Below are 11,224 nucleotides of genomic sequence, written 5' to 3' on the forward strand. Positions count from 1 at the left end.
CCCCAGCAGCTGGCGGTCACTGGGGCGCCCACGGCTCCCCGCCGGGCCTCTGGGACACGCTTTGCCTCCGCCACGTTTACGGCTTAGAGGCGCGTCCTGCACCCTCGGTGTGTCCCACGGACTCCGGCGGCGCCAGTCAAAGCGGGATGGCGGGCGGCGCGGGCAGGCCGACGCGCGGGCACCGGGGGCTCAAGGCTGCGAGTTCACAGGCTGCAGGCCAGAGGACCGCCCCGCTGGCGTCAGCCGCCCTTCCCACTGGAAGGGGCCCGAGGGGACGTCCTGGGCCCCCAGAATGTTCTGGAATGTTCTGTGACTACGTCAAGACTCAGGGAAGCAGGTGCTTAAAATTCATGCGTGCTCGCCGCGGCGCCCCGAAGCGGACACAGCCTGCGCGTCCACCCGGAGATGAGCCGGGCGGCTCCGTCCCCAGAGGCCGTGGAAAGAACGAGGCTGGGCCGCGCTGCTGCTCGACGGCTTGGAGACGCTCAGCGAGAGAAGCAGACACGGACGGCCACGCCGTGCGCGATTCTGTTTATACGAAACGTCCAAACGGGCAAATGCGCGGCAGGGGAAGGGGCTCGTGGCGGCAGGGGCTGGGGGGCGGGGAGGCGTGGGGATTTGACGTGGGTGGCGGGTGCACGACCCCGTGGAGATCCCAGCACCCGCTGAACTGCCAGGCTTACAGGCGGGATTTTGTGACGTGTGGGCTTTTTTTTAGGAGCTACCGGGGCTCGAACCCGGGACCTCATACGAGGGAAGCGGGCGCGCAACCCCTGAGCCGCACCCGCTCCTTTTCTGTGAATTTTACACCATTGCAAACAGAAGAGCGAGAAAGTTCCCCGAGGCTCCGGCTCGGTCACGCTGCCGGCCCCCAGCTCGGGACGGAGCCTTCCCGCCGGCGGAGCCCCGGGTATCTGGCCCCGTCCATGTGGGCGCACGGGGGTCCCTCGCCTCCAGATTCGTGTGGCTCCCCCGATCTCCTGCTCCCAGAAACGCTGCCCCGCGTCCCGGGTCCTTGGGGCCCAGGGAGTGACGGAGCCTCAGGGCAGCTGGTGTCGGGGTGCGGGGCAGGCAGGGGGAGCGGCCCCAGGCCCGGGGCAGCACGCGGGGGTGGGGGGGGGGGACGACGTGCGGGGCCCCAGGCCGGGGGGGGGCGGAGCACATAGGGGCGCGTTGTGCCCAGGACCCCAGGCCTGGGGGGGTGCATGCGGGGGGGGGGGGGTGTGCAGGGCCCCAGGCCGGGGGAGGGTGGAGCACGCGGGGGGGGGGGCGTGCGGGGCCCCAGGATGGGGGGAGCACACGGGGGGGACGTGCGGGGCCCCAGGCCCGGGAGAGCACGCGGGGGGTTGGGCCCAGGCCGGGGGGGGGGGACGGAGCACATGGGGGGGCGTTTTGCCCAGGACCCCAGGCTTGGGGGGGTGCATGCGGGGGGGGCATTGTGCTCGGGACCCCAGACCGGGGGGAGCACGCGGGGTGTGTGTGTGCAGGGCCCCAGGCCGGGGGAGGGTGGAGCACGCGGGGGGGGGGGGGACGTGCGGGGCCCCAGGCCTGGGAGAGCATGTGGGGGGGGTGGGCCCAGGCCGGGGGGGGGGATGGAGCACATGGGGGGGCGTTGTGCCCAGGACCCCAGGCCTGGGGGGGTGTATGCGGGGGGGCATTGTGCTCGGGACCCCAGGCGGGGGGGGGGGGTGTGTGTGTGCAGGGCCCCAGGCCGGGGGAGGGTGGAGCACACGGGGGGGGGGGGGTGGCGTGCGGGGCCCCAGGCCGGGGGGAGCACACGGTGGGTGGGAGCTTTGTGCCCGGGACCCACAGGCAGCAGAGCCGGCCTCCAACCGGGGAAACGGGTTTCCTGTTTCTGAGCTTCTTTACGGCCAGAACAAAGAAACAGTGACTGGGCTGAGAGCAGGGTTTTGAGGACCCGGAAAAGAGGTGGGGGGAGAGGAGGGAGAGACAGACAGGAGGAAGGAAAGACAGGCCCAGGCTCTCCCTGTGGACAGAGCCAGCCTCCTCCCTCAGACTGGGATTGACCTGTGTTGTGGGGCCGTGCCTCCTCCCTCACACTAGGTTCTCCCTGTGGCCACAGGCCCTGCCTCCGCCCTCAGGCACCCTGCTCTGCCCACATGCAGCCCCCACCCCAGCTCCCTCCCCCGAGCCCGGCTTGGGGGTCTGACTCAGGCATCACTGCCCCAAACGCAGAGGGCGTTTCACCAACTCCCCGAGCCCCCTGGGAGGCCGGTGCGATCGTCATCCCCCGTGTGGGGGGAAACCGAGGCACCAGAGCGGGTGGGGGCAGAGGCAGCAGGCAGCTGGGGACGGCGAGGGCCGCCATGAGAAATCAGACGGGGGAGGCTCCGGGCGCGGCGCCTGCTCAGGCGGGGACGGAGGCGGCAGCTCGCTTGCTTTATTTCACGGGGGCCGGGCCGGGCTGGGCGGGGGTCTCCTCTAGAACCCTCTTCTCGACAGCTTGGGGTGGGGACCCGCGACCCCTCCTCGACCAGGCCCTCCGCCCTCAGACTAGCGGGACGAGCCACACCCGGGACTGGGAAGGGGCCTCCTTCCTTCTGGCCCCCAGTGCGTCTGGTCAAGAGCCGACAGGCCCAAGTCAGCCCCCAGCCCCGTCGGGGCGAGACGAGGGTTCCTGGGGGGCGCGGCCTCGGCCCGCGGAGGGGCCAGCGCCCGGCTCAGTCCTCGTCCTCGCTGGCGTAGAGGCCGGCCTCCCAGCGCACGGCCAGGGGGCTCTTGTGGCGCGGCACGCGCGTGGCCTCCAGAACCTGCGAGGGCGGGAGAAGCCCCGTCAGACCCCGTCCCACCCACGCGGACGCAGCTCATCCCCTCCGCTCCTGACCCCCTACCCCTCGTGACGTGGCCGGGAACGCACGAGCCCGCACGGGGCTCTGTCTGGGTCAGCGTGGCCCCGAGGGGCCGCGGTCCCGGCTTCCGCGGGGAGTCCTCCCCCAGCCCACGCCCGCGGGCAGCCCGAGCAGGGGGCGGCGGAGCCCACCGCAGGTGCCAGAGCCCCCACGCCCCGAAGAAAGGCCCTGGTGGCCGGGGTGGGGGCACGAGGCCGCGGGTGAGCGCTCACCTCCGAGTTGACGTGGTCGGACCCGAGGAGGCTGGAGTACTGCAGGGAGGAGAACACGTCAGCCCCAGGCGCCTGTCCCGCCCCGCCCCCCTGGGCAGATCGGTAGGCGTCCCCCACCAGGCGCCCCTCGAGGACCCCAAACTAAAGCCACCCGTCGTGCTGCTGCCCTGGACACAGCCCGTCATCCTTTGCAAGTATTTCATCTCAACCCTCGTAGAGACGGTGGACCCGGGGGCTTGGAGGGGGCTGCGCTTATAGCAATTATGTCACAGAAGAGGAGACCGAGGGTCAGAGAGGGGCAGCGACTTGCGCAAGGCTTCACAGTGGGCGAGGGACGGGGCTGGGACTTGAACACCCGATCCTGGGTCCTCACCGTCCTCCGAGGCCCACCTCCTGGGGCAGGCTGGGAGCGTCAGGTGGGCAAGGCCCCCTCCCCCAGCCAGGGAGGAGCGTGGCCTCGTGGCTGCTGACCTGGGCCTGGGTTCGAGTCCCGACTCAGGAGCTCAGGGGCTGTAAGACTTGGGCTTTGGGTACCTCGGTTTCCCCTTCTGTAAAATGGGGGTGCCAAGGCTTGCCACTAAGGTGCCAAAGGCAGGGGCAGGGGTGCGCGGTGTCACCGGGATGAGGGTCTAAACTGTCAAAGCCCCGCCCCCCTCGAGGCAGCGGCGCTTTCAGCCTGGGGCCTGGAGACCCCCGCGCAGGCCCTGCCGCCGTGGCCCCTGAGGGCAGATGCCCAGAGGTGGAAGCAAGGCCCGGTCTAGCCATGCTGCACCTCACACATGGGGTAAACCGAGGCACAGTCGCCGGCGGGGTGGGAGACAGGACTCGAACCCGGGTCAGACTCGAGTCTCAGTCGGGAGAGGTGGCCTCCGCTCGGACTCACCCGCAGCTCCTTCTTTCTCCGCCAGGGGGCGTCCTCCAGGGGGGCCCCCGGGGGCCCAGGCTCGGCTTCTACCGTCCACACCAGGTCCGAGTGCAGGTGAATGGGGGTGAAGAAGGGCGACTCAGACATCGAGTAGCTGCCCGTGATGCCTGGGGGGGGGCAGAGGAAAGCGGGGCGTCAGGAAGGGGCGCAGAGCCTGGTGACCCGGCCCGCGAGGCACAGAGGCATCGGGGAGCTGGACGGACGAGACAGCGGAGGGAAAACGGACCGGCAGATCAAGCCAGCGCGGCGGGGCGGCCGGAGCGGGGGGCGGGAGATGGGCTGTCATTCAAGGAGGAAAACATCAAGAAGCAATGGCGGGATCCAGCTGGGCTCCCGCCTACCACACAGGAGGTCCAGGGTTCGATGCCCAGGGCCCCCTGGTGAGGGCGAGCTGGCCCACATGGGAATGCAGCCCCACGCACAAGTGCCGGCCGATGCGGAGAGCTGGCGCAGCAAGATGACGCAACAACAGACACAGAGGAGAGACAATAAGAAGACATAGCAGAACAGGGAGCTGAGGTGGCGCAAGAGAGTAACTGCCTCTCTCCCACTCCGGAAGGTCCCAGGATCGGTTCCCAGAGCCGCCTAATGAGAATATAAGCAGACACAGAACACACAGTGAATGGACACAGAGAGCAGACAACAGGGGGAATGGGGTGAGGGTGGGAGAAATAAATAAAAAATAAAACTTAAAAAAAAAAAGCAACAGGGGCAAGCAGATGCAGCTCAAGCAATTGAGCTCCCGCCTACCACACAGGAGGCCCCAGGTTCTGTTCCTGGTGCCTCCTAAAGAAGACGAGCAAGATGGTGAGCTGATGTGATGGGCTGGCACGATGAAATGACGCAACAAGGTGATGCAACAAGAGGCACAAAGAGGACACACAATGAGAGACACGACAAGCAGGGAGCTGGGGCGGCTCAAGAGATTAGGGCTCTCCCTCCCACGTGGGAGGTTCGGGGTTCGGCTCCCAGCACCTCCTGAAAAGAAGAGAAGAAAAGAGTGCACAAGGAACAGACACGGCAAGTGCAAACCAGGAGGGGTGAAGAGAAGTAAGTAAATGAAATAAACCTTTTGGAAAAACAAAGCGCCGGGGCAGGGGTTTCCTGTTGACGAGCGGCACAGCCGCCGAGGGGAACAGCACAAGCAAACCCGCCTGTGTCGAACCACAAAGCGCCCCACGCACAGGCACACCGGTTGCTCCCAAGCCTCCCGCCGGGGGGTGTGGCCGATCGGGGGCCCCCGGCGCCCCGGGGCCGTCCTCACCCGAAGCCCGGGAGGAGCTCCTGGAGTCCTGGTCACCGTCCTGGTCGGACGACGGCGAGAAGACCTCGGGGAAGAGGATGCTGCGCCGCTCCTCCGCCATCTCCCGCTCGCGCCGCAGGACGCTCTCCACCTCCCTCTCCAGCAGCTCGGACGAGCTGCTCCTGTGCAGCCTCCACGGCGGGGCACCGGCCACCTCCAGGCCCCGGGACTGGGGCACCCCGTCCTTTTGGGGCACATCCAGGACCCGGAACCGCAGGGGACGCAGGAGGAAGTATTCCCGCCGCAAGACGCCCCTGCTGGCTCGCAGAGACCCCTGGGCGGGCTTCCGGGGCTCTCGCTGGGCCTCCGAGGACTTTCCGGAGAATTCCAAGAGGTGCCTCCGGGGCCCCAGGGCCTCGGGCTCACCTGTGGACCGAGCGCCGGGCAGGCCGTCCGCGCCGAAGGCCGGGCGTTCCCGCCGGGTGCCCCCGGGGCCCGGGGACCGCCGGTGGGCATCGGGCGGGAGGTGGCCCCCCTTCCTCGCCCCGGGGGCCCGGACGGCCATGTCCAGGGTGGGCTCTGGGCTGGGGCTCCTCCTGGGCCCGGGGCCCGCGGGGACCGCGTCGGGGCTGGGCGCGCGGCCGGCCCGCAGGCCTTCCTGCCAGCGCAGCTGCTCGCGCTGCGTGTCCCGCGCCAGGTCCCACTGCACGTAGAGCGACGGGCGGCCCCTCTCGGGGCGCGGGGCGGCGCCCAGGCCGGCCTGGGCCAGCAGCGGCCGCGCGGGCACCTGCACCAGCTCCTGCTGGCTGGCTGCCCGCCGCAGCCCCCTCTGCGCGCGCAGGGCCTCCTCGCGCTCCTGGGCCAGGCGGATCTCCCGCTCGATGGGCGTCTCCTGGCCGGGGGCGTCCGCGGCGGGGACGGGGGAGCTGGCGGGCGTGCCGTGGGCCGTCCCTTCATCCCTGACCTCCTGCCTCGCGGGGGACTGGATGGGGACAACAGACCCGTTGGTCAGGTGGGGCCCGCGGGGGGCCTGGCTGAGCCTGGGGACGGCCCCAGGGGTCCCCCTGGCTGGGGCGGTCTGGGGGTCCCCGCCATGCGCCCGCTCCAGGCTCAGGAACTGCTGCCTTGCTGCCAGGAAGTCGATCTGCTCCGTGTCCACCGCCTTCTCCTCCAGGGGCGGGCGGGGGGCCCCGTCCGGGGGGTCGGGGGCGCCCCGGGGCGTGGCCGCCGTGCCGGGGGCCCTGACCGCCTGCTCCTGGACGGCCGCGCCGCGCTCCCACTGCAGGCCCCGGGACCTCCTGGGGAAGGTGTCCGCGGCGTCCAGGTGGAAGGGCCTCGTCTCCTCCGAGGGTGGCCACTGCAGGGACAGCTGGCCGCGGGGGGCGCGGCAGCCGGGGGCCGTCCCCTGGCCCGCCGTGTCCGGCCGGGCCTCAGGCCACGCCTGCGGCCCATCCCAGCACCAGCCGGCCGCCTCGGGCCCCACGCCCACCAGCTCGAACGTGTAGCTGGCGTCCCCGTCGAGCGCCAGGCCGGTGACCCGGGGCGAGTGGGGGATGCCGAAGATGGGGTATCTGGTCACTCGGTCCATCTCCTGGGGTCCCAGCCCACCGGCCAGACGCTGGAGGCCTTCCTTGGTGGGGCGGAGACGGATGCCTTGGGCTCGCTGAGGGAGGAGGAAACGACCTTGCTCAGGGTTCCCGAGGCCACCGCCTGGGCATCTGGGTCAAGGGGCAATTTCCAGGCCTAAAGGGACAGCCCCGGGGCCAGCGGCCTCTGTGATTGGCTCAGGGACGGGGGAGTGGCCTGGCCCAGCCAATTAGAGCATTCTACCCTCTGGCCTCTGTGATTGGCCCACGGATGACCCAGCTCAGCCAATCAGAGCATTCTACCTTCTGGCCTCTGATTGGCTCAATTAGCCAATCAGGTAATTAACCGGAAAACCTGAGGCTTTGGACCTGATGAGGGACATTGGACCCTTTCCGTTGGAGTTGCTGGGTAGGCGGATGGGGTGGAGAACTGCTGGGGGACACAAGTTCTGGCTGGGGAGCAAGTCCAATACCCACCAGCGCCCCAAAACATTGTGTGAGCTCCTGGATGCAGCCGTGCCTGAACCCCTACCCTTCCTTGCTTATGGGCCCATTTGGGCTTCATTCGCAGCCCAGTGAAGTCAAGGCAACCCCGACCCCAAGAGTCTACATCGTGTCCCGTTGTATCACCAGCCCACAAGAAATGCCACCTCCCAGAAAGCTTCCTGGGGTGCTCCCTTACCCCCGTGAGCTCATCGGCCCCTCTCCCAGGAGGCAAAGCCCTTCCTGCCTTCCCCTCATGCCAAGACTCCTTCGGTAATTTTTGTTTTTGGAGGTAGCAGAGATCGAACCCAGGACCTCATACATGGGAAGCAGGTGCTCAACCCCTGAGCTGCACCTGCTCTCCTTCACTAGGTGTTCATCCAGCCCTAGTTGGCCCACCCCAAGCCTTGTCGGGGGGAAACTGGGGCCCAGAGAGGAGGCCTCGGGTTGCCCGGCCCCCACAGGCTGTTCCGTGCCCTGCGCCCGCCCCTGGGACGCCTTCGTCACAGCCCAGACAATCCCTGCTGTGGTGCCAGCAGGCCAGGACGCTGCGGGAAGGCGGTGGACCTTGCCCCAGAGCCTGGGTGGGGCCTCGGGGCCCCCGGATGACACCCTGACCCAGTGCTCTGGGGGGGTTGTCCGGCCTTCCCCTCAGGCATCCGGGCTCCCGCCAAGCACTTCTTCCAGGAACCTTCTGGAACACCCCTGCGCCTCCTGCAGCTCCCTGCCTTGACCCTGCTCTGCTCCTCCGTGGCCTCCCTCCCGCCAGCTCACAGGACACCTCCCCTGGGGGACCCCCGAGCCTCCGTCCCTCCCGACGGTCGCCAGCCCCTCCTGCAGCCCCGGCCTCGGCCCCTGGCGCCGCTGAGCCCTTACGGCCCCTGCGTTACGCCGACCGGCCGAGAGCCGCGCGCCCCCGTTCTCACCAGGAGGCCGGGCCTCCCTGGGCGGCGCAGGAAGCAAACTTCTAAGGCCGTGCCTCCGCCGCCAGGCAGCCTTTCGTGCTGAAGTAGTGAAGAGCCGGCGAGGAGCAAGCGGCCGGCCGAGCAGCCCCAGCGGGGCCCGGGGCAGCCGGGCTGGGTCCTCGCCCCGGAGGGCAGGCTCCCCGGGGCCGCGGAGGGTGCAGGCAGGGCCGCCCATGGGGACGCCCTGCTCGGAAGGCACCGTGGCCCAGGGCCTGAGAGGGCAAGGGGTTTATTTACGGCCTCGCCCTCACCCACCTCCAACCTCCCTGCAGCCCCAGGCACGTGTCCCCTCCTGCAGCCCCGAGCCTGGTATACAGGAGGCGCTTAACGACAGGCACCCGGGCAGGTGCTGTAGAAGAGAGCTCAGGAGCTTTACCCACGCGGGACGGTAATTCCAGGGAGATGGGTGGTGGGTGTCAGGTGCTGGGGGTGGGGTCAAGCTGGGGGCACAGCTTCCTCCTCAGCGCCCCCCCCCCCCAGCAGCTCCTTGGTTCCGTGACCTCAGGGGCATCCCCCCTCCTGGCAGCCGAGGGGTGTGCACAGTAGGCACTCAACAAACGCGTTCGCGGCGGGGCAGGCCTTCCCCCTCGCTCAGCCTCGGTCTCCCCGTCCGTGCGTAGGGAGGAGACGGGGCTCCACGCCCAGCTGGCTGCGAAAGCCCCAGGACGGCACCAGGGGCCCCTCCCCCAATTGCCCCAGTGCTGGGTGCCCAGCCCCGCAGCTCAAGGCCTCGGCAGCCGCCTCCTCCAGGCAGCCTCCTGGATTGCCCCTCCCAGCCCCACCCTGTTCCCTGTTCCCTGCCCAGACCAGAGAGAAGGGGGTTGATGGCCCTGGCACTGGGGGCAAAGGGCTGCCGGAGGGGCCCAGGCTCGGACGCCCGGCGGGGAGGGGCTCCGGGCTCTTCTGGGCAGGAAAAGCCCCCGTTCCCGGCTGAGACCCCCAGCAAGCCCCCAGCCCCTGGCGCTGAGCCCCACCCTGACCCCCGACCCCTAGCGGAGCCCAGCCCCCCACTCCAACCTCGCGGAGTCCCAGGCTGAGCGCAGGACCCCCCACCCCAGCTGTGCTCCCTGACACCCCACCCCACCCGCACGCTGCGGCCGCACCTGCTGGACTCAGCCAGCCCCGCCCCCCCCCACCGCTCCCCGCACTTGAGGGGGGCTGCCACGCCCCGAGGCCTGGCCGGCGCTGGGGGATGTCTCCCCAGAAACTCCCAGAATTCCCAGAACCAAAGGGGGTCCCCTGTCCTCTGGTGTGGGGGCCACAGCCGGGTCCCTCCCCTGGCAGCTGGGGAGCCCCGGGCAGGAGGGAGCCCGGGCCCCGGAAGCCTCAGAGCTCCTGGGGTGCAGCGCCAGGAGCCCAGCGCCCGAGACCCCGCTGGGTCCAGAGGGGCGAGGGGGCGGGGGGGTGCTCCCTGCTCCCCGGGTGTCCCCCGGGGGGCAGACGGTGCCGAGCGGTGCACGACCCCTCGCCGTGCCGGGCCTCACCTGTGGGCAGGTGGCCAGGAGAAGGCGCGCCGGGGAAGCAGGTGCGGCCCCCTCCCTGCCCCGCCCACCCGGGAGGCAAAGTCCAGAGCAGACAGAGAGCGAGAGTGGCGAGAGTGGCGTCCCGGGCGGGCGGGGGGCACACTGCCCCAGTGTCCCTCGCGGAGCCCCCACCCGGCCCCGCCCCTCTGGGCCCACGCCCCCAGGCTGTCCGCAGGGGCTGGGTTCGAATCCCACTTCCCCTCCCTGAGCCTCGGTTTCCTCCTCTGAGAACAGGGGGCATCAGCGCAGCGGCTTCATCGGGGCTGCTGGGAGGTTTCCCAAAGCCGGAACGGGGGCGTGGAACGGGCCGGGAAACGTGGGTGGGGCCCCCCGACAGGTGGGGACCCCGAGGCTCAGGGCGGCAGAAGCCTCGCTGCGGGACCTTTGGCCCAGGCCGCGGTGGCCCAGCGCGTGTGGGGGTGACGGGGAGGGAGCAGGGAGGCTTGGGTGCCGAGCCCGGGCTGGGACTCGGCGCTGCCCTCCCTGGCTGACCACAGGGCCCCTCTGACCCTCAGTCTCTTCCATCAAACGGGCCCCCAGCCCCGAGTCTGGCCGCGCTCCCCAGGGAGGGAGACTTGGGGACAGACTGGGGTAAAGGGCCAGCTCAGGGCAGCGGTGTGAGCCCCGAACACGCCAGGCCGCCCAGACCAAGGCCGCGCCTCGCTGGCTCCCCCAGACGCCCCTGCCAGCACCTTTACCCCACTTTGCAGAGGCAGAAACTGAGGCACCCCAAAACCCTGAAATCCTGCCCAAAGACAGGGCAGTCAGCGGTGGGTCTGGGGTTTGAGCCCCACCGTCGCCCTGCCCTGCTGCTCGGATGGGGAAACCGAGGCCCGAGAAGGGCGGGGACTGGCCAGCCACCCAGCCTGCTTGGCACACCGTGTAGACAAGGACCGGCCGCCCACTCGGGGTTCAGAGCCCATCCTACAGGTGGGGAAACTGAGGCGCCTGGGGGGAGAGACTTCTCCAAGGTCACGCAGTGAGGTAGGAGGGGGCACTCCCCCCGAGCAAGAAGGCCCACGACCCCCCCTGCCCGTCTCCCCACCCACTTGCAAGGCCCGGTTTCTCGGCAGAGCTGGGGGGCCGTGGGCTCCCCCACTTCCCTCTGGGGCTGGCCTTGAAGCCAAAGGACAGGGCGGGGCGGGGACAGAACCCCCCGCTCCCCAGGAAACAGAAAGCAGGTCCTGCCACCCCGCAGCCGCCCCACCTGGGCCTTACCTGTCCAGGAGCTGCTCAGGTGGGCACAGGTACAGGTGAGCGGCGGGGCCGATGCGGGGAGACCCACGGCGCCTCCCGCCACAGCGCGGAGAGTCCGAGGAGGGCGCGGGGAGGCCGGCGGGGAGCAGACGCACCTGGGCCGACGCCTTTTATGGCCGGGCGCGGGGGCAGCCCCACCCTCCAGCCGCCGGCGCCCGCC

The 11,224-nt window shown here is 70.0% G+C and overlaps 1 protein-coding gene across 1 annotated transcript; it reads right to left on the reverse strand.

Moving 5' to 3' along the window:
• Positions 1-1,718: 1,718 nt before the first annotated feature.
• On the reverse strand, positions 1,719-11,182 carry MISP (mitotic spindle positioning). The gene is made up of 5 exons (XM_058282235.1): positions 11,026-11,182; positions 5,272-6,913; positions 3,966-4,114; positions 3,083-3,121; positions 1,719-2,771 (listed from the first exon to the last, which is right to left on the reverse strand). The coding sequence occupies exons 2-5, from the start codon at positions 6,836-6,838 to the stop codon at positions 2,682-2,684; spliced, it is 1,845 nt and encodes a 614-aa protein (XP_058138218.1). The 5' UTR covers positions 6,839-6,913; positions 11,026-11,182; the 3' UTR covers positions 1,719-2,681.
• Positions 11,183-11,224: the final 42 nt, after the last annotated feature.

Source organism: Dasypus novemcinctus, chromosome 19 (genome assembly GCF_030445035.2).
Source record: "Dasypus novemcinctus isolate mDasNov1 chromosome 19, mDasNov1.1.hap2, whole genome shotgun sequence".
Lineage (NCBI taxonomy): Eukaryota > Metazoa > Chordata > Mammalia > Cingulata > Dasypodidae > Dasypus > Dasypus novemcinctus.